Here is a 22,508-nt window from a genome sequence, read left to right as displayed (position 1 = left end):
AGCCATCTGACGGAGAGGTGGATTCTGTGAAGGCTCAAGGTGGCAGGTTACAGTGGATGAGCGATATGGTTGTGAGTGTCCTGCATAGTGCAGGGGGTTGGACTAGATTACCCATGAGGTCCCTTCTAACTCTTATTCTATGATTCTAAAAATAATTTCTAAAATTTTACTCAAATACAGATAGTAATTATTATCCAACCTCGGTTATAGGTTAAGAGATGAGACACAAGCCACTGAGCCAGGTGGCATTGAGAGCTTAAGTCCTGATAGCTGGGTGAGTTTAGAATCATAGAACCATAGAGTTGGAAGGGGCAACACAGGCGATCTAGTCCAACCCCCTGCTCTACGCAGGATCAGCCCTAAGCATCCTAAATAAACATTATGCATACATTTTATTGTTGCACTGGTCCAGAATGCTGTTCAGCATGCATTATAGATATATTTTTTTCCCTTTGGCTTCCAAGGACTGGATGATAAACAGTAATGCTTTCTTTCTTTATATAATATTGTATTATTGCATACATCTGTGTACACAAAAACTTGTTTTTTTGCTGTTAAGACAAGGTAAGGTTCTTTTTGATTGAAAGCAATGTCATATCCTGAGTGACATGCACCTTTGCCATGTTTGTCCTTTAAATGTCAAGGGTAACCCTTCCAAAACCTTAGAGGTAGAAAAGCATTGTCAAAGTGGCTCTTCTTAGCAGCATTCCTGCTAAAGCTTGTGCTGCATAAAAGTAATCCGAGGGATTTTCCCCCTCCCTGTGCCACATCAGTTTTCCTTTTAATCGATGAGGTGAGATGACAGCCCATCCCTCCAAAGTTCTCTAACTTGCTACCACTTGTCTGTTTGCAAGTTCATAAACTCCCCCCCCCACTCTCTGTGAGAGCAACCTGCCAGCCAGTCAGCTGTGACTGCAGAAAGCAAAGAGAGTTGAACAGGGATTAGGAGCTGGAGAATGTCCCGCAGGAAGCTCCCTGGTCTTTTCCCCACTTTGCTGATTCTGCTTTTGACGGTGAACATTTTTTTTATGGTGTACGTGAAGATTGCAATCAAAGATCTAAGGAAAGAGGACTTGGTGCACTTAAAACTCCACGCCTGGAAGTCTGCAAAGGAAAACGTCCTTGTGGAACATTTAGAATACATAGAGATGGTGGTTCAAAATATATGTAAGTACAGGAGAATTATCACCCAGGGTTTTTTGAAATGAGGGATATATATGTAGGGCTTCTTCTAACTCTATGGTTCTTTGATTCTATTGCTCTCTTTTAAGTATCTGAAAGGTTGTCACTTGGAGGAAGGTAGGGAGGGTTCCTCTGCTGGATGTAAACTATGAGTAGAATGATACTGGCTAGATATGAGAGGACAGGGATTCACAGTCAAACTAGTTCAGCAGAGGAATTGGCTGCCTAAGGTGGTGGTGAGCTCCCCCTCATTGGCACTCTTCAAGCAGCGGCTGGACGGATATTTATCCTGGATGCTTTAGGCTGATCCTGCATTGAGCAGAGGGTTGGACTAGACCAGGGGTAGTCAACCTGTGGTCCTCCAGATGTTCATGAACTACAATTCCCATGAGCCCCTGCCAGCAAACTCTATGAAGTTCCAACTCTTCCAACTCTATGAAGCCATGAATATTATACCAATATGCTGTCCAGTTGAAGAAATGGGTCACACCAAGTCCAATGAAGGGGGAGAAAACAATTGGTGCTTTTAGTGAAATAATCTTTAATATTTATGAAACCCCAACACATTTCTCCATCAGGGGGACATCACTTCAGGTTCTCAGGACAGTATTACTTTTCCTTCTGTAAGTATTAAACAGAATGAACCAGAAGAAGCTTGAGGCGAAATATATTCGGGTTTCGCAAATATTAAAGATCCTTTCCCTACAAGCCAATTGGTTATTTTCCTATTTTGTTTGTTTGTTTGTTTTGCTTATATTCCACCACCCACGTCAAGTCATTCTGTGGCGGGTTACATAATAAGCCCACTTAAAATACAATTAAAAACCCAATTAAAACCCCCATTAAAGCCATCATCCATGGTTTTAAAAGCCATTTTCCGGCTGTCCACTTGGAAAGGTACAGAAAGAGCAACCCAAATGATCAGGGGTCTGGAGTAACTGCCCTATGAGGATTGATTAAAAAGCTTGGGGCTGTTTAGTCTGGAAAAAAGGCGAGTATGGAGAGACGTGGTGTAAAGAAGGTGGGCAGGGAGAGGCTTTTGTCTCTCACTAGAACTTGGGATCATCCACTGACGCTGAAGCATAGAAGATTCAGGACAGACAAAAAGAAGCACATAGTCCGACCTTTTCGGTCCTGGCTCCCGCCTGGAGGAATGAGCTCCCAGAGAACATCAGGACCTCAACAAACTAAAACAGTTTTGTAGGGCCTGTAAGATGGAGCTCTTCCACCTGGCTTATGGTTGAGGCCAGCAGGTTGGACAAATAAACATACAGATACCAATGGGCTTCCCCCACTGCAGTTCAACAGCTCTTGCCTATCCCAAGGAGAAGAACCAAATGGGGCTATCATCAATTCTTTGAGGGATTTAACTATTTATTTAACTTAACTATTTCAATTATTTTAATCGTTTGTATATTTTAACAATGTTGTAAACTGCCCCGAGATGGCAGTCCTGGTAGGGGTGGTCTAGAAATTTACGAATACATAAATAAATTGTGGAACCTGTTGCCTCAGGATGCAACGATGGCTGCCAGCTTTAAAAGTTGAGTAGACAAATTAGTGGTGGAAGGGGCTACAAATGGCTACTAGTCACAATGGCCACTGACCCTATTGGATATTGACTCTCTCTGGCATCAGTGGCCATAAAGGTAAAGGTATCCCCTGGGCAATCACCGGGTCATGTCTGACCCTTGGGGTGATGCCCTCTAGCATTTTCATGACAGACTCAATACAGGGTGGTTTGCCAGTGCCTTCCCCAGTCATTACCGTTTACCCCCCAGCAAGCTGGGTACTCATTTTACCGACCTCGGAAGGATGGAAGGCTGAGTCGACCTTGAGAAGGCTGCTGGGATTGAACTCCCAGCCTCATGGGCAGAGCTTCAGACAAGCATGTCTGCTGCCTTACCACTCAGCGCCATAAGAGGCTCTACCAGTGGCCATATACCTCTTTAAATCAGTTGCTGGGAAGCTCAGGTGGGAAGATATGGTCATCTTGCATAGAGGCTTCCTAGAGGCAGCTAACTGGCCACCGTGTGAACAGAGTATGGGACTTGATGGACCTTTGGTCTGATCCAGCATGGCTCTTCTTTTGTTCTCTGGATGCTTTGTAGTTTAGAGTAGATTTTCCACAATGAATGAGATTTCTCTGCAGAACTATCAGTAGTGGGGTAGCAGAAGAAGCCTTGGGGATTTTAAACAGCTAAACAGTGCCATCCTAAGCAGAGTTATGTCCTCCTAAATCCATAGAGGTCAATGAGTTTAGAAAGGTATAAGTACTTGGGATGGTTCTGGACATTTCTCATATAGTATGTCTTTATTCCACTCCAAGATAGTTTCAGTTCAGTGCCATACCTTGCCTACTTGGCGCTGGGGTAGATTACTTATGGCAACCTTGTACAACTTCTACTAACTAACACTAAACAAAGTATCACAAAACAGTGATTGCAAGCATCACCAGATTAGATGTTAAGAAGCACTTTAACACTCCCCAAACAAGATGCCCCCATCCTCTGTTTTTTCCAAGGGACTAAAATCAAACCAGAGAATCTATGCAGTAGACCCAGGGGGCAGGATTTTTGCAAGCCCAGCAGAACAGTGCAATGTACGGAGTATCCAGCAATACCAGAGTCATCACAGAATGCCTAGTAGTACCCAGACTAGAAATCAATTATCGTTCTGGGAAAATGCCAGGCCGCACCTGGAGGTACCCACATTTCATGACTTTGACAAAAGTTAAATAAAAACCTGACATGGTCATCAATAATGTAACCTTGAGTTGGTAACTGATCAGGAAGAAGATTGTGGGCTGCTGTTGTGAATTTAACAGCTCTTTGACCTGTATAAACGCAGGTGAAGATTTTCACAGCTAAGAGATTGTGGGCCATTTATATGCAGATCAATCTGCTATTAGAAGCATGGCTATAGAGGCTAGTTGGTAATTTGAGGCTGGTTCACACATTGTTTATGCTGGTTCTAATCTCTTTGAAAAGCATTTCTTGCATGCAATTTCATGCTTGTACTGCTTAAACTCTCAGAGGTTTCCTCTACTTGAATTTGATTGAACAGCATAGCTCCACTTAACCAGTTCATCAACCTCCAATTGGCTTCTCTGAAGTACAGGAATCATTTTGTTTGAGAAAAATTGCACTTTTGGAGGGCAGAGTCTATGGCCTCACATCCCTCCTGAGCTCCCTTCTATCCACGGAGACCACCATCCTCAAGGCCCAAGAATTCCCCAAGCCAGAATTGCCAACCTTACTCCATCATGACACTTTCTGTTAATTATTTTAGCAAATTCCATAAAACTATCAAGCAACGTGGAAGAAAGGAAGCTGGTAGATGATGTACAATTGCCAGAAAAGTCTACAGATGGAGTGCAATCAGCCAAGGAGGCAAAGAAGGAAGAGGAAAAGCACAAAGTCTCTCCCAAAATGCGGTTCCCAGACTCCAGTCTGTTTAAAAGGTGGGGTGACAACCTATCAGAAGATGAGCAAGTGAAAGCCCAGGCCCTGTTTGAACAGTATGGGTACAATGTCTACCTCAGCAACCTCCTGCCTCTGGACAGATCTCTCAAAGCCACCAGGCCTTCCAGGTGAAGTAGGACTCTTTCATGTACTTTTATGGGTTAATGTAAGTTGACAAATGTGGATTTGAGGTGATTAAGGGACAGAGAACCTGGGGAGCTAGGTTGAGAGGGGGGATATGAAGGGATATGTTTAGGATACTCAGCCAGAGGAGAAGAAGACAGGTAGGGGAGAATCAAGAACAGGCTAAATTGGCAAGTCAAAAATAGCTGATAGCCAAAACCTGATGGAATTTGGCACCTGCATTTCTACTTCCCAATGCTGACCAATGAGCAGATGGCTCCTTGCTCCCTTCTCTTAAGTCTAAGGCAGCTTAAATAATAAATCAAAAGACAAACATCATAAAAAAACTCTTCTAAAAATGATCCAACAGACAACATAATGGCATCAAGAAAGATGGCTTGAGCTACAATTGACTTTCTAATTTTAAAATGCAACAACAATGAAATGTTGGGATTCCAGATTCAAACACTTTATTAATTTAAATCTGCCACCTCCTTGAAACTCATAGGGAGGGAATTCCACAGCTCAAGAGCCACCGCTGATAGCATCTTATCGCTAGCCAAGCCATCATAGATCTAGTTTGCTTGCTCCCTTCTCCAATTTTTTTAGCACTTTAACAAACACATAGACATTTCCAATGAATTCCATTAAAATTACCAATAGATAGTATACAAAAATAACACAAAAGCCTTTATAACATAAAAACTTCCATCTTCCCTACCAAAGCAGAGAATAAAACTTTTAATGTATATATGTTAATTCCAGGCTGGTTGCTTCAGTCACCAATCCCTTTTCTAGATGACAATGCAACACCAACTAGTTTTTTGTCCATGTGCCTGGCATTCTTAGACTTTGTAGAGCAGTTCATAGGACTGCCAACTAGCTTGAGAATGGAGATTTAATGGCTGAAACTTTTCTTGGCATGGGGGCAAACAACATCTAAGATGCTATTAAGTGGACGAGGCATTTTCTTCCTGGCCTAGCTGTTCATTCTGTCATTTTTGTTGTTTCTCATATTTTTTATTTTCTTTTACTGACAGCTGATGGGGATTTTCAATGTCAAGCAAACATCATCCTTGCTAATGTCAAAATACTCAGTAGGAATTCATGAAACGATAGCTGTACCATCTTCCCATAATTTAACAAACAGAGGGTCAGATCTAAGGGAAATTTGATTTCCCCAGACTTTTATTGTGGTCCTTACAAACATTTGCCAATGAATTTTGGCTCTATGGCAGTCCCAGTACAGTTGCACAAAATGAGCTTCCCCCCCTTTCAGATGCAGGCTTCAGGCTAGTGAATGAGCTCCTGTCCTTCAACTGTTATGGGTCTCATGTCCTGAAAAGCTTCAGAGGTTAAAACCAGCACACTGAATTGAACCCAGTAGCAAACTGGAAACCAGTGGATTTGCATCAACACAGAAGAAGGATGCTTAATGCCTGGGTCCAGTTATCATTTGGGGTGTCTACTGATCAGGAAATTCCATTGGTTCGAAAGAAAAGGGGATGAAAAGGCAAATATCTTAAACTACGTGGGAAAAATATTTTTAAAACTGGTAAAAGTCGCTGATGTTAAGTCCTTATAACAGTGGTGATTTCTAGATGGAAAAAAGTATTATCAATGTTTTAGGCATCATTTTGAATCTATATGTTAAAAGCAAAAAAGCTTAGGTATATGAAACCGATATAAGGCAAAAATAGTGAAAATTAATATATGAGAATGTAAAGATAGTCAATTTTTAAAACTTATGGTATATGAAAAAGAACCCCCTCCATTTTCACAACTTTGATGTAATTGTCCTTGGTTAGCTGTGTTGTGATTTAAAAAAAAACCCAGTTTTATTTCGGACCAACAGTAATGATTAAATTAAATGTTATCTGTACCTTTTTCCTGTTTCCTGTAAACCGCCCTGAGCCTTTGGAGAAGGCGGTAGATAGATAGATAGATAGATAGATAGATAGATAGATAGATAGATAGATAGATAGATAGATAGATAGATAGATAGATAGATAGATAGATAGATAGATAGATAGATAGATAGATAGATAGAATCTCATTTCTAAAAAAACCTCCACTTTCCTAGAATACGAGGTAGGTGCCACGGGAAATGCCACATGTGGGTATCACTATGATGACTCTCCATACCCAGTACATTGCAGGCCTTTGAGCTGGATGTCATTATTAACTAGTAAACGGGAGACCTCCCCCACTCCTAAATTAATGTGGGGAAAATACATTTTCAGATATCACACAGCTGTAATGTTAATCAATTATTTTAAAGTTAAATTTAGATTCAGATCAGGAGGGATTATTAACAAAACTAAATAAATCCGCTCATTAGATATTTGGTTTATCCCCCAGACTCATCATTTGTTCTGAGCAAATCAAATGTTCTTTGCTTTGTCATCAGAAAGCAGTTCATGGAATCTTCACGGCCCTTTATCGTGACGGTCTTTTCTTTCTGATAGTTCTTCACTTCCATTGGGCAGGTTCTGACAGAGTCTCCTTGGTTTTCTGGACAGGTGTCTAGAGAAAAAATATCCACAGGACCTCCCAACCATTAGTGTTGTTCTCATATTCTTGAATGAGGCCACATCCGTCATCTTGCGTGCGATCACCAGCATAATCAATAGAACACCTCCCCATCTTTTGAAGGAAATTGTCTTGGTTGACGACTGCAGTGCGCACGGTGAGTCCCGTGGTCTGAGAATGTTACAAGCCGGAATGGCTGGTCCATGAAACAATGTATGGCTGTCACTGACTGGAGCCTCCATCCTTCTCATCTTAGGTATGGTGAGCACATTGCAGAGATGGTCCTCTTATAGAGAAGTCCAACTTGAGTCCTCTGCATTATGGTGCATGGCTGCTGAGAACACCACCACAGTACTATGCCCAGATTGCTTCAAGGTCCTCCTATGTCAGCTCACATGAACACACGAAGCTGCCTTTTACTTAAACAGACCTTGATCTGTCAAAGTCAGTATTGTCTAGTCAGAATGGCAGTAGCTTTCCAGCATCTGAGTGAAACAGGGCATCCATGTGTTCCAGTGTGGAACACATGAGCTTGAAGTGAATGGCCTGGCTGCATTTTAAATTAGCCTCTGCATGAGTTCTGAGCAGCCAAATTTCTGGTGGCCATTATACACTAAGAGATATTCATGGGTTTGTACTGGGGAGAGAGAGAGAGAGAGAGAGAGAGAGAGAGAGAGAGAGAGAGAGAGAGAGAGAAGGGAAATGTGAATAATGTAACCTAATTGATCTTTTCCGCACTCATTAATATTTGAAGAGACTAAAATGCGCAGTATTCTTTTCAGAGGAGCTAAAAGGGCCTTTGGAGGAGAAGATCAAAAGGTACAATGTGCAACATCCTGGGCTGCTGAAGATAGTCAGGCATCAAAGAAGAGAAGGTCTCACGCAAGCTCGGATCTCTGGCTGGAAAGCCTCCAGTGCTGATGTTGTGGCTATCCTGGATGCACATATTGAAGTCAATCATGAATGGTAAGGAATAAAATGGAAACAGGAATGTTCCCCCAACTCCCATGGTTTGAGGGGTGGCCAAACTGTGGCTCCCCAGATGTCCATGGACTACAAGTCCCATGAGCATGCTCCTGGCAGGGGCTCATGGGAATTGTAGTCCATGGAAAACTGGAGAGCCACGGTTTGGCTACTCCTGTATGTAATGTATCCAGGAGATCCAAGGATTGTCTGGCAGCCAGGCAAGGGGCATTCAGAGGTGGTTGGCCATTGCCTGCCTCCATGTCATGACCCCTCATGTTCCTTGAAGGAATTTCCACCCGAATCCTTGGAGGTTTCCCATCCAAATACTAGCCAGGGTCCACCCTGCTTAGCTTCTGAGATCTGACAGGATCTGGCTTGCTCCACTGGTCATACCCCATTACAGGAATGCCATCTGAGACAGATTTCATCTGCTCCCATAGTAGTCTCATATGGTGGCTTAAGTTATGTACAAGCATCACAAAATGGGTAGGGATGGAAATAATCAAATCCAGGAGAAAAATGTGTGATAATGATCTATCAATGCATTCCAGGAAGTAAACCCTTTGGCTGGAGATAATAAAAATAATCTTTTAGACAGAGTCTTCTTCTTTTCCTTGTAAGAAAGGTGCTCCAGACTCTTAATCTTCTTGTCTTTCTCATATTCAAGAAAGGTATTTCATGCAGTGTTTTATTGTTTTCTTGCAGGGCTGAACCCATTCTGGCTCGAATCAAGGAAGATCACACAGTTATTGTGTCCCCAGTGTTTGACAATATCCGCTTCGATGATTTTGAAATAGTTCGGTACATTGAGGCTGCAGATGGATTTGACTGGGCCCTCTGGTGTCTCTATGAGTCACCTCCAACGGACTGGTATGCACTCAAAGATGAAACAGCACCGATCCGGTAAGTCCTAATGGTTAAGTTTTGCACTTTCACTTCTCTAAATGACAGAAAATTCCAGGGTCAGCTGATGTCCTTGTGATGAAAGACAACATATTGCTTTATTTATACAAATTAAGGAGGAAGGCCTCCACACGTAGTACCAGAACAGCAAATCAGTGATTGGCATCTTCCAACTGGCTGTACAATCTAAGAAACTAGTTCCTTTACTGGCTTACGGTTGCTGGGCATGGCCTGCCACCTAGCAAGAGAACTGGGGGATGGGGGTAGGGAACAGCTGTGGCAATGGTGTGATGAATCTTCTGGGAAAACCTTGGAAGTGACATCACGCCTCTCTAGGAATCACTGAAAATTCTTATAAACCTACAGAGTTTCTGGTGATTCCTAGGCCCATTATGCACGGCCACCGAAACGGCGATTTCGGGTCACATGGAAAACGCGAAGGGGGAAGACACGACGCATACCGGTTATGTACGAGGCGAGGCGCGACGGCGGCAAAACCCAGAGTAACCGATTATGCACGCGGCGATCCGGTCACCCGGAAGCTGCGCTTTCTTCCGCGTTTCACTGACGCGGCTTTTTCGGCGGCATGCACAGAAGCTGTGGCCAGTTGCAGCCAGCTCCGTGCGTTATCAGTGATTTTAGTCGCCGCCATTCCACCCCGAATGTGCGCTAAAACCCCCGTGCATAATGGGTCCTAGAGAACTGATGTCATTTCTGGGTTTTCCTGGGAATTTTTGACACACTATTAGGGTTGCCAGTTCCAGGCTGGCGAAGACCTGGAGATTTGAGGGGGATGGAGCCTGAAGAGGGCGGGGTTTGGGGCGTAATGGCATAGAGTTCAACTTCCAAAGGAGGGATTTTCTCTAGATGAACTGATCTCTTGTCACCTGGAGAGGAGTTGTAATAGTAGGCGATCTCTTGCCTTCACACCATCTGCTTTATGAACAAAGTGAGTCCAGTGGCAACTTTATGACCAACCAACGAAAGCTTCTACTTGGACTTAAACTGTATTCTGATGCTTCAGACCATGACCCACCTGAATCTATTACTGGCGAAATGGTATTACAAATTATTTTTCTTGTGCTGCCACTAAGGGGAAGGGAGATTCCCTGCTCCTTTCTGGGGGCCACCAACCCTGCCCAGGCTACACTCCACCCCGCCGCTTTATCTCCTTAGATCTCAACCCTTTTGGGTGAGATGCAGCCTTATCTTGTAGCCACTAGCCACCAAATGCCACTGAGAGCCAGTCCTGTAGAGTTATCATAGAGTCTGGAGAACTCACCACTCCGGTTCAAATCACCATTATGATGTAAAGCTCACTGAACTTGGGGCCAAGGGAGACATACAGAGCTCCTTGGAGGAAAAGTTGGATTAAAAAGAGAGAGGCTGAGGAAGACGGTTGTCAAATCTGGGTTGCTCATTTCCTGGAGATCGGGAGGTGGGGGGCAGCTGGGGAAGGGCAGAATTTGGGGCTGGGAGGGAATTTTGCAAGGATAGGATGCTGTAAAGCCCAGTCTCCATAGCTGCCATATTCTTCATGGAAACTAATTTGTAATTTCGAAATCAGTTCTAATTCTGGGAGAACTTCAGCCCCCATCCGGTGGTTGGCAGCCGCACTGAGGAAGCATCTTCTACTGTTCCAGAACTTCTACCGTTCCAGAACTAGAACACAAACGCTATTCCACTTTCAGTTCTTCAGGACGTTAAAGAAAAGTGGAATAGTGTTTGTGTTCTAGTAGGACAGGTAGAGCTGGTCTGGGAGATCTGGAAACATACTGTACCGTAGTGGATCAGGAGCGGAACCCACAAGACTAGTGCAGGGATTTAACCCTGAGTGTTTTGGTGACTGGAGCTGCCTCTTTTCCTTCCTTGACATAAGCAGGAGCCCTTCCTCTAACAAGGAAATCCTGGAGCACGCTGTGATTTTTGGCTGAAGTACAAAAGGCACAGGAGTTCCGCGATTAGATCTGCTAACATTCTTGTTTGGTCTTGAAAGTAAACTCTTGGCTAGCTCTGATTTTGATTGGTGCACTAGGAAGGAATTGCTAGCTCTGGGCTGGGAAATACCTGGAGACTTTGGGGGTGGAGCCGGGAGTGCGTGGGGAGGGACCTCACTGGAGTATAATGCTATGGAGTCCACCCTCCAGAGCAGCCATTTTCTCCAGGGGAACTGATCTCTTTAGTCTGGAGATGAGCTGTAAGTCCAGGGGATCTCTAGGTCCTACCTGGGGACTGGAATCCCTAGGCAGATACCTGGTTATTTTTCTTATCACTAGAGCTGCTATTTGTCCCAAAGTGGAAATAATAGAATTTCAGGAAATTTCATATCATGGCTGTCCTGGTGTTAAGAAGTTAGAACTTTGGAATCATTTAATGGACATATCATAACCGTCTTATATTCTAATAGTTATGTATGGCCCCGTCTGTGAACATTTAAATCTCAGGGCCACTGAAAAAGAAAACAGATTTGCAAGTTTTGTTAAAAATCTGAAAACATTTAAAATACACCCTTAGGGGGTTTAAATCCCCACTACTACATGAATGCATGGAGCTACTTTCTACAGAATCAGACCCACCGAGGAGCTGCCCCTCTCCTCATTTAAAGACGTTAGGGGCAAACAAAATCATAAATTGTTTTATTGAGTATATTATTTGATTCTATATTTTATTGATGATATCCCATGTTGTTATCTGAGGTTATAACCCTGAGCATTTTGGAAGGATGATTTATTCTTGAACACATTCGATCTCTTCACCATCAAGATCAACCATCTCATCAGCACCCAAATAGCTAATTTTGATGACAAAGAATTCCTCGGAGTTAAGGATGCAATCTCAAGCCAAGGATAGCTTTATTATATGTTCCATGGCAGGTGGAACCAATTAAGAAGTTAGGAAGTATTTTAAAGCTAAATATTCTTACAAAGTGTGGAAGGGCTACATAAATAGTAGTGCCAATGAATGGGCAATGCAAGTATAAATGACAGAAAACAAGAGAAATCAAATTCATTATTTAAACTAAATGGAGTCATTGTTTTTGACCGGTATACCAAAGCTGCAATAAAAGGCAGTCAATGGCCATCCTCTCAAAGACTTCAGGAGAATTGTGTGCCTTGAAACCTGAACATTTTTTCTGGTCTGCCTCCACGGTCAAAAGGTTGAAAAAGGCTGCCCCAGGCATTTCAAATATATGTCTGTACTCTGAGATTTAGTTTTGAATAACTGAGAACTGAATCAACTTGTTCAGAGACTACACCAGATATACAGTAAATATTCAGAATGAAACCTTTTTCTCCCCCTGTTCAGGAGCCCTTCTGTGATGGGAATATTTGCTGCAAACCGAGAGTTTTTGGGAGCAATTGGGGTATTGGATGGTGGAATGCATATATACGGAGGAGAAAATGTGGAACTGGGCATCAGGGTAAGGGTGTTTCCTTTCTTTTGCTTCAAAGTTAACATAGTACATGATTTATTGCTCAAAAGGGAAAATACAGAATTGGCTGACAATTACTCTCAAACACTCAGAGCCCCATATGGCAACATGGTCATGGAACTCTGTTTTCAGATAGAATACTGCATTAGTTGCAATGGAAGCCAGAGATTAAAGTTGTCAGCTCTGGGTTGGGAAAAACTTGGATACTTTGGGGGTGGAGCTTGCAGAGGGCGGGGCTTGAGGCGGGGAGGGACTTCCATGGGGTAGAATGCCATACAGTCCACCTTCTAAGCAACCATTTTCTTCAGGGGAACTGATCTCTGTTGCCTGGAGATGAGCAAGCTCTCCTTGACTGACGTGGAATAGTTGTGGCCCTTCCTCCATGCAGGAGTGGTTTAAGGCAGTGGTCCCCAACCCCCAGTGTGCGGACTGGTAGCGGGCCGCAGCTCCTCCTTGTCCTCCTCCTCCTCCCTGGCTGCTGCCTCAGGGGCTGCACTGCTACTCTGCTGCCGGCTCACATTTAGTGTCTGGGGCTCCCCCTCGGCGTGGCACTGCGCAGCTCCTGCTGTCAGTGCCCCCCAGCGGACGGCAGGAAGTCAGGGGTGCCAGCGGGAAAGCAAGTGGAGCAGGAGCTCAGGCAGCAGTGGTAGACAACCCCCCCCCCCGCCCCAGGTCTCAGTAAAATTGTCAAGCATTGACCGATACTCAGTGATAAAAAGGTTGGGGGCCACTGGTTTAAGGATTTGAGGGGCCCATAGCACCAGAGTCAGTTTAAGGATTTACGGGCCCCTGGCAGAGTACAAGAGTGGCAGGAGCAGCCACACTGGGAACAAAAGGGTCCCCAACAGTGGACCCTGTTTTCCTGATGTGTTGATTGGAATCTTCAGTTGCTGTTTTAACACTCATTGCTTTGAGAAAGTCTCTGCAGAAGCAGCACCCAGTTCATTGAATAAACAAAATTAATTAATGGCATGGGTTCAAAGAAATGTACCCCCTGCGGGAGGAATGTGTCACGCCTCCAGAAGTTCAGAAGGAATCCCTCTTTTAATGACTTTTTTGTTTTACCCTTATCAACGTTGGTTAACAGTTTGCACTGGTGGTCAGACTGGAGACTCTGCGTAAACTCTGATTTTATGAAGCTCTTCTCTTTACGGCTGCAGACTTGGCAGTGTGGAGGGAAAATTGAAGTCCTGCCTTGTTCAAGGGTCGCCCACCTTGAGAGAGCTCACAAGCCCTACTTGCTGGATCTCTCCCATGCTGTGAAACAGAATGCCCTGCGAGTAGCGGAAGTGTGGATGGATGAGTATAAATATATGGTCTACTACGCATGGAATGTTCCCCTGGAGGTTACTAGCTGAATTTTTAATTACTACATACGTATGAAACATGAATTTAATTTGCCTTTGTTAGGAGTTCCAAAATAGGTCTTGAGAAACCCCAGAGTTTTTTGATAGCCCTGGAAGGCTTTCCTGAACGACTGGCAATTAAGTAATTTTAATGTTTTTTAATTGTTAAACATTTATTGAGTGCTGTGACCAATCAATCAATCTTTATTTACAGTCATTTATACCAAAAATTCAGATGCACTAATAAACAATGGCAGTAAAACTTGAGAACTTTTAAAACCATAATAATCAATATTTAAGAGAAGCATTAAATACCATTGACTATTTTACAAAAGCAAAATGAGACATAATAGCAATAAAACTATTAAAACTATTAAAATATAAAACTAAGAGCAAGATTAAGGGACTGAGAAAACATCACCTGCAGCTATTGCTATCGGACTCAAATAGTTTTTTAACCAGCAAAGTAGCAAAATTTGCTCGGCAAGCTTCAAGAACTAGGAAATATTGGGTCACTGACATATAGCCATTATAACTTGGCTGATTGGTCCATAGAATTACTTATGTTTTTGATTAGTAGTTTTTATGATACTTCCCTTAATCTTGACTTTTATGGCTTTAAAAGTTCTAAAGTTTTACTGCTGAAGAATTTCTAACCTCTTTTTTATGTATTACCTTCCTTTTTTACTGCCATTGTTTATTAGTGCATCTGAAATTTTGGTCTAAATGAGTGAAAATAAAGATTGATTGAGTGATGGGACCATATAAGGTCATGTTGGCCCAGCTGCCCCTCCCAAGATGGCCAATGATGGGCCTGGGGAGGTGGGAAGGATAGGGGCGCTAAGTGGGCATGTCCACAGCTATGCTTCTCAATCATATTCTGAACTATTGTGCCGCTTCTGGGGTTTCTCAAAGCCTGAAGAATATTTCAGGGGGTTTTCAGTGGTAAAAAGTGGTTCTACTGTAGCCATCTCCAGCTTGGGAAATACCTGGAGATTTGTTGGGTGGATTTGTTGGGTGAGGAGTGAAGAGTTTGAGGAAGGACTTCAAGGTGGTAGAATATCAGAGTCCTCCTTCCAAAGTGGCCATTTTCTCCAAGTGAACTGATCTCTGTCACTCTGAGCTCATTAAAAAAATTTATTACAGTATGCGTTTCTTTAAGCTTGTACCAAGTAGAATTTTAAGTATCTGCATTCAACCCCATCAAGTTATTCCACGCCAACATGTAACGCATTTCATTTCATACTTTCCCCTCAGAATCCTGGAATAGACTTTGGAGATGTTTCTTCTAGAAAAGAACTAAGGAAGAAACTGAATTGTAGAAGCTTCGATTGGTATATCAAAAATGTGTATCCTAATTTAATACCCCAGACTACAATTGTGGCCTATGGAACAGTAAGTAAACATTAGCATTTCTTAAGCAAGTAACTCTATCCAATAGTACATTTTTACCCATTTCGAGCTAGAAAAATCTTGATTTAAAAAGAATTAATCAAATGTTAATATCCATGGGGAATATTAACATTCTGAAGAGTGCTTGCACTTGGGAGCTCATGTCTTGAATAAATCCTTGTTGATTTTAAAGGTGCTGCTAGACTCTGATCTTAGGAAGACCAGTTGACCTTGCCTGTCTTCACAGGAGCCTTTTATATGTATTGGCCATTCACCGGCTTTGTAACAGTTTCAGCTTATTCATGATTGAGTTACTTCATCTTGGCAATAAGGAGGTCTTCTTAAGGGGTTCTTAAGCATTTCATTGTTTCTCTCACTTGGTTTCCCATTCATAGTCATAAAGCCTATTTGTTAACAAGTTGTTTTTTACCTCACAGATGAGAAACACATTAAACGAAGGCATCTGCATAGATCAAGGCCCTTTGCCTGGAAATACACCCATCATGTATGATTGTCATGGATACAGCCCACAGGTAATTTTAAGATGAATATGGTTTAGGATTTGCTCCGCTAGGGCCAATCAGATTGCTCTGCTTAGAGCCAATCAGAGGCAGCAGCTGGCTGGCTGAAAGGTATAAAAGTGCATGAGTTTGCCTGTTTTCCTCTGTTCAGTAGTTGTAGTCTGTTGCTGGAGTTGCTAAAAAAAAAGAGCTGTCCTGAAGAATTGGAGTCTGTGATCACTGAACCTGAAGACTTAATACTGTAAAATATGAGACTTGATGCAATCATACATATGATTGCCTCATCTGCATTTTTTCTAACAATGTTTATCATCATGTACTTGTGCAGAAGTAAGGGGGGAAGTAAAACTTGCTCCATGCTTCCGTTCTGGAAATAATGTGTGAAACACTCCTGGTTAAACTAGAATTCCTGAACAGCAGAACAGAGCACAGATCAAAACACAGAATGTGGCATAGGCAGTTGTTGTTTAAGGATTTACAGGGCCCATGGCCCTAAGGTCAGTTTAAGGAATTGCCGGGCCCTAGCAGAATATAGAATCATAGAATCATAGAATCATAGAGTTGGAAGGGGCCATACAGGCCATCTAGTCCAACCCCCTGCTCAACGCAGGATCAGCCCAAAGCATCCTAAAGCATCCAAGAAATGTGTGTATCCAACCTTTGCTTGAAGACTGCCAGTGATATAATAGCAGAAGAGCAGCCAGCTTGGGGGCAGTGAGGGCTCCCACAATGGAAAGGGGTGTAACTCCAAATGTCCTCAAAGAGGGAAAAGGGGAGATGAGAAAGGCTATGACCCTGTTTCATCGGGGGAGGGGGCAGTGTGTGGGGCCCCTGGAAGCATGGGGCCCATAACACATGCTGCATGTGCTACATGGATAAGCCAGCCCTGGGCAGGGGAAGAACTCTGTTTATCCCTTTTGAGCACAACTCTTTGAGGACTGTTAATTTGAGGAGTAGCAGTTAATGTGCAAGCTGATTTGGTGCGCCCCTAAATCACCTTCATAGCTGAGCGGCAGTTCGAACCACAGTATACTACATATTCTCATGCTCCCCTTACTTCCCTCAATTATTCAGTTTGATCCTATTGGTCCATTTATCAAGCAGAAATGCTTTCCTCCGTCACTTTCTTAATGCATCTTACACCTGGAGAACACTCTTTCTACTGGGGAAAAGCACCTCTGCTAGCTGGATAGATCCCATGGAATCCAACCCATTGTGTCTAGATCTCTGTCCAGATTTCAAAATCAAGCAATCTCAGGTTGGATTAGCAATGGGCTGAGTCCAAAAAGCCCAACCCACTGAATCATCACCTTGATTTTCATGATAAATCTGGCTTTTATGTATTGGATATTATTACCCTGCTGGCTGAGGATGGTGTCAAATTAACAAGGAATCAAAATGCCCTGTAATGTTCTGTGCCAGCACGTGTTCTATCATAGCACCGGAGAGATCTACGTGGGAAGTTTACGAGCACGGCGCGATATAGTTGATCGATGCTTGGTTGATACAAGCCAAGGAGAGCTGCCCTTTCTAGAGCAATGCGATGTGGCTATGAGTAAGGGCCTGAGCATGCACTGGGATTTCAGACAGGTAAGTTTCTGCACTGCACAGTGTCTTAAATAATTCAGAAAGATCAAACATTTAGAACATACGTTTTTTAGAAACAAGTTGGTAGGTTGTCTTCTCTTAGCATTGTGATTCTCTAGATCAGAAACCTCCATGGGACAAAAATGCTTGAATGTCCTATTACTGTTGCAGGCTTTGCATCTGTCATTGCTAAAATTGGTGGTAGAAGGTGCCATCAATTCACAGCTGACTTACAGCGATCCTGTAGAATTTTCAAGGTCATTCAGAGGTGGCTTGCCATTGCATGCCCTCATATCACAACCCTGGTGTTCCTTGGAGGTTTCCTCCTGTCTGCAAGAAATTTGGCAGGGAAGATCTTTTGGGTGATGGCTTCAGTAGCAGAGATATTAACCCTGATAGGATGAAGGATACTATCTCCTATTTGCAAGAAATTTGGCAGAGAGGAACCTTTGGGGTGAGGGCTATGGTCTCTGAGTTCGTCCTGATAGGATGAAGGATATGTCCTATTTGCCTGAAATCTGGCATTCATAACCCCTTTTGTGAGGGACACAATCCATGTGAACACATAGAGTTAACTTATATGGAGTCAAACCATTGGTCCATCAAGATCAGTTTGGGCCACTGTACCATGTCTGATAAGCAGCTGTCTAGGGTCTTTGGTGTTGGTTTTCACATCACCTTCTACAGAATCCTTTAAAAACATCTGAAGAAGTTTCGGATGGAACCCTGGGGCTTTTAAAAGCAAAGCAGGTGCTCTCCCATTGAGCCATGATCCACCCCTCCAAATCAAGAAAATGTCATCCTTAGTAAGTGGATAACAACTGTTGGAAACAAATCACAGCATAATATTTTGCAGCAATGACCAAAAACCTAATTATTATTAAGTAGTAAAAATAACTTAATAGAAATAAAATTTATTATTTTCTCTGGTTACATGCCTATATTTTGATAACTTGGTTATGAATCAATAATAATCATTCATTTCAAACCAGTAATGTTATCAAAAACACATCCACTGAGGTATGATTGCATGTCAGCTATCAAAAACTATAAAATATTGCCTGTCAAAATGAAAATATTGAAAGCCAAGGTCATTAAATTTAGGTGTCAAATATTTGGTGCATATTGAAGAAATTCTTCAACAACAAAAAATATCTGGAGAATATTCAAAAGGAAAACTTTGCAGAGGAGAATTTAAAGGTTTTAATTTTTTTAAAGAACAAATTCATTCAAACTCTTAAATCTATGGAGATTAATGTCATGTTGTATGGAGAATAACAATTGCATTATGTAATACATAATTAAATTTTTTTTTAAAGAAAGTTTATTCAAACTGTCATGATGTACATTTTTGTTCCTACCCATATTTATAGAACTTCAAGAATAAATAATTTTAATCTTATTATTTGCATTTTTGTTTTAGGGAGCAGCTGTAATCAACAAAATAACTAAAAGATGTCTTGAACTTGTGAAAGACGAAGGGGCATCAGTTTATAGACTTATTTTGCAAAACTGCACAGGTCAAAAGTGGACCATTCAACATACTGTGAAAGACTGGGGAAGCAAAAGAACTGCTGGGTAATTTGTATTGTTCAATGGAACAAGCAAACAACATGAGATTTTTAATACTCACTTGGGAACTAGAGGAAATTTAGACAAGAAAATGTTGACTAGAGAGAACATGAAGATAGACTCTCTTGTTGAAATTTTGCAATTGGGAAATTAGTTTCGAAGTGTATAGGAGCTCTCCTTGGATCCTTTTCCCAATCCAGATTTGCCCCATGGGTGCTATTTGCCCCATTGTGGGGTGCACACTGGGGCACTGGAAATTTTTTGGGTCAGCAAAATGGCATGAGAGGGAAGGCAGAAACTCCTGCTTATACAACCAGGTTTTGATCCAAATTGTGCCTCCACATACTTGAGATCTTAAGTTTCCAGAAGGGAACCCACAACAGAAATGTGACTGACAGAAAGTCAGATCAGCCAATCCAGACTGAAATCTATGGAAAAGATAAACAGTTTCCCCATCTTTTCTCTTAAATACATTCCTCATTTCTATGCTGATTGGGGCAACTTGGTCTTTCCTTATGAATTCTTCTTAGCCGGTTTGGTTTAGAATTTCCAACTTCATTCTGCAATATCGTGAGAACTTTCCTACCCTTTCTTGAAATGCCCAACCCAACAAACTGAGAATTATACTTATTTTATTGTAGCAACATCACATTTGTTGGTTCACCAGCATCTAGCACTTTCTCATATTCCTTGATTCCTTTCTGCTTAGGGAATTTTCAAATGTGTCCACAGTGAATTACGAAAATTTTCTTGCTGCGCAGGCAATAAATACATAGCTACATTTTTTACCCCAGTGCAGCCTTTTCCAACCTTTTCAGATGTCATGGAACCCTGGAAGTGGTGACATGCCCCTTTAGAGACGTGGACACAGAAGTAAGATGTGGAAGCCAGCCAGCCAGCAGCCATTTCCATTGTGGAGAAAGAGGCTGGACCTGTAGAGCTGCAGGAGAAGTGGGTTCCAGTGGCCATCTGAACTTATAGGAAGGGCTGCATAATCCCTGGGGTGCTCTTGCGTAACCCTAGGGTCCCCCAAAACACTGGATGGCAATCTCTGCTCCATTCAAATGAATTTTGCAAAATTCTGAAGAATGACACATCCCTCCCCGCAAAAAAAGTCTAACAAGAAAACTTGGGGTTGGGTCCAAACTAGATTAGGCATTTCCACTGATTTCCCTTTCCTACTGCTGACCTTTCTCCCATTGCCCCTCAGAATCCCCTTTCCCCCCATTTTGTGGAGATGAGTAGCTGCAGGTTGCAGGGGGGAGAGGCAGGAAAGTTCCATTCTGCTGATAAAAGAGTTAGCTTGGATCCAACTCAATATATCATAAGATGAGTTCTATTAATTTCCGCAATGTAAACTCTAGCTTCAGAGTCTGGCTTGACCTATCAGAAAAAACAAGAGCAAAATTGCTGGGGGAAGTAGCATCCTTCTAGACTAGTATTAAGACAAATTCTTTCTCAAGAGAAATTGCTGTTAAAGTTAGTCAGCTCATTGTATTTAATGGGTACAGACTGTGACTGCACATTTGCTTAAAAAGTACACTGTCTGCCTGTGGTGGGGAAAAAATGTTTCAGGTTTCATTCAAGGTGCTGTTTTTTGCCTTTGAAACTCTTAAAAGCACAAGCTCCCTATCTCTGAAAGCCCTCCTTTTGGTCTGCTATTGCAATATTTTCAGAAATGGTAAGCTTCTCATGGATTTTTTGCTTGGTAAAGGGTCCTCCTTGGCTCAGTGGCAGAGCATCTGCTTTGGGTACAAAAGGTCCCAGATTCAGTTCTCAGCCTCTCCAGTTGAAACGTTCAGGCAGTAGCTGAGCCTGGAGCAACGTTGCTAGTCTGAGTAGACAATAGCAACCTTCGTGGACAAACTCAGGATAAGGAAATGTAACATGTTCACCACTTTCGCTATGATCTTGAGTTTCTATTCAGTATGCCCAACATTCCTTCCATGCAGATGAGTTTGGTTGGTCTATTAAAACCTGGGACTTCTCTGCTGTTGGGGAATGGTTTTCCAGAAGTTGTTCTACTCTGCTGCTTCCATGTTGACCTGTAGGTGGGCCTGTAACACAATTCCTACACATGTTACAGTGAACACACGTACAATTCATGTACAGCGTAGACTTGATTGTTCTGTTATGTGTGTTGAGTAATTCTCGTTTCACAGTCAACACATGTTCAGCTGAACGTGTAATACAAGCCCCACATTTATCCTGGGTGTTGTTTGGAAAGGGAAAGCATGTTGGTCCTTACAAACAGATGTATGCACATTTAGGCAGGATATATGTGCATTCAAGAGCCAGCTTGGTGTAGTGGTTAGGAGTGCGGACTTCTAATCTGGCGAGCTGGGTTTGAATCTGCGCTCCCCCACATGCAACCAGCTGGGTGACCTTGGGCTCATCACGCCACTGATAGCGCTGTTCTGACCGAGTAGTAATATCAGGGCTCTCTCAGCCTCACCCACCTCCCAGGATGTCTGTTGTGAGGAGAGGAAAGAAAAGGTGAATGTAGGCCATTTTGAGCCTCCTTCAGGTAGAGAAAAGCGGCATATAAGAACCAGCTCTTCTTCTACATGTGAATATGTGAATAAATGTATACTCAGTAAAAGCCTTCTCACCTGTGTGTGTTATTTGACTTCATAGTTTTTGCTCTGAGTTTGTGGCACATCAGGAACATGGATTGTGATATGTTTCTCTGTGCTGGCCTGTTTTCACAGACTGCTATATTGCTTTACCTTTAAATCTATGGCTGGACATGTGTTTTCCACCCCATGACCTTACAGGCCCTGACTCTTGGTGGGTGATTCCAGAGCTGAGAATCCTCTTCAAAAATCTCAGATAATCATGTTTAATTTGGCCCTCAAAGTAATCACATAAATGTTAAATTCAGGGCAAGGAATACCAACTTCCAGAAGGCTCTTGAAGCTCTCCTAGAATTACAACTCATTTCCTACAACAGAGATTGGTTCCTAAGAAGAAAATGGCTGCTTTAGAGGCTGGACTCTGTGACATTATACCCCACTGAATTCCCTCTCTTCACCAAACTGTGCTCCCCCCAGATTAATATTGATGGTATGGCTTATTTATTAGAGTTTAGATTTTTTTTAAATTGACATTTATCTCTAGCTTCTATGAGCTATGGGGGAAAGCATTCTTTGCCATTTTAACTCAGACGATGAATTTTAATCCCGTCAAAGTGAGTGCAAAGCAGCTGAGCTGTTCTGAAGGGTTGTGTTCATGTTGGGGGAATTAAACCCACATCAGATCGTGCCCTCTGCTACCAAAATGTTGAGAATCTGGCTGTGTTCTCAATAAATATTTTGCACTTGCCCAGATGTTGCAAACTCATTTGGAATCACTGGCAAAAGTCACCAAAGAATAAAAAGAGGCCCTTACCCACTGTTCAAGGCTCCACTTCTGTTGCACACACACACACACAGAGCAGTATACGCTTTACCTTGGATCCTTCAGGTATAGCTTGAATAAGGCACAG

The 22,508-nt window shown here is 42.5% G+C and overlaps 1 protein-coding gene across 1 annotated transcript; it reads left to right on the top strand.

Moving 5' to 3' along the window:
- Window positions 1–954: 954 nt before the first annotated feature.
- Window positions 955–21,513, top strand: GALNT8 (polypeptide N-acetylgalactosaminyltransferase 8). The gene is made up of 11 exons (XM_077309874.1): window positions 955–1,167; window positions 4,474–4,774; window positions 7,292–7,458; window positions 8,084–8,267; window positions 8,973–9,170; window positions 12,477–12,591; window positions 13,764–13,949; window positions 15,207–15,344; window positions 15,779–15,874; window positions 17,285–17,452; window positions 18,873–21,513. The coding sequence occupies exons 1-11, from the start codon at window positions 957–959 to the stop codon at window positions 19,029–19,031; spliced, it is 1,923 nt and encodes a 640-aa protein (XP_077165989.1). The 5' UTR covers window positions 955–956; the 3' UTR covers window positions 19,032–21,513.
- Window positions 21,514–22,508: the final 995 nt, after the last annotated feature.

The sequence above is a fragment of the Paroedura picta genome, chromosome 14 (assembly GCF_049243985.1).
Source record: "Paroedura picta isolate Pp20150507F chromosome 14, Ppicta_v3.0, whole genome shotgun sequence".
NCBI classification, from domain to species: Eukaryota; Metazoa; Chordata; class Lepidosauria; order Squamata; family Gekkonidae; genus Paroedura; species Paroedura picta.
This window is presented reverse-complemented; position numbering and strand designations above follow the sequence as displayed.

What these genes read in the sequence shown, in the direction of transcription:
- GALNT8 (XM_077309874.1), top strand. Translation starts at nt 957, where the DNA reads ATGTCCCGCAGGAAGCTCCCTGGTCTTTTCCCCACTTTGCTGATTCTG. An exon ending in GATGAAACAGCACCGATCCG is followed by an intron (nt 9,171 to 12,476) that starts GTAAGTCCTAAT and finishes CCCCCTGTTCAG; the next exon opens with GAGCCCTTCTGTGATGGGAA. An exon ending in CATGGAATGTTCCCCTGGAG is followed by an intron (nt 13,950 to 15,206) that starts GTTACTAGCTGA and finishes CTTTCCCCTCAG; the next exon opens with AATCCTGGAATAGACTTTGG.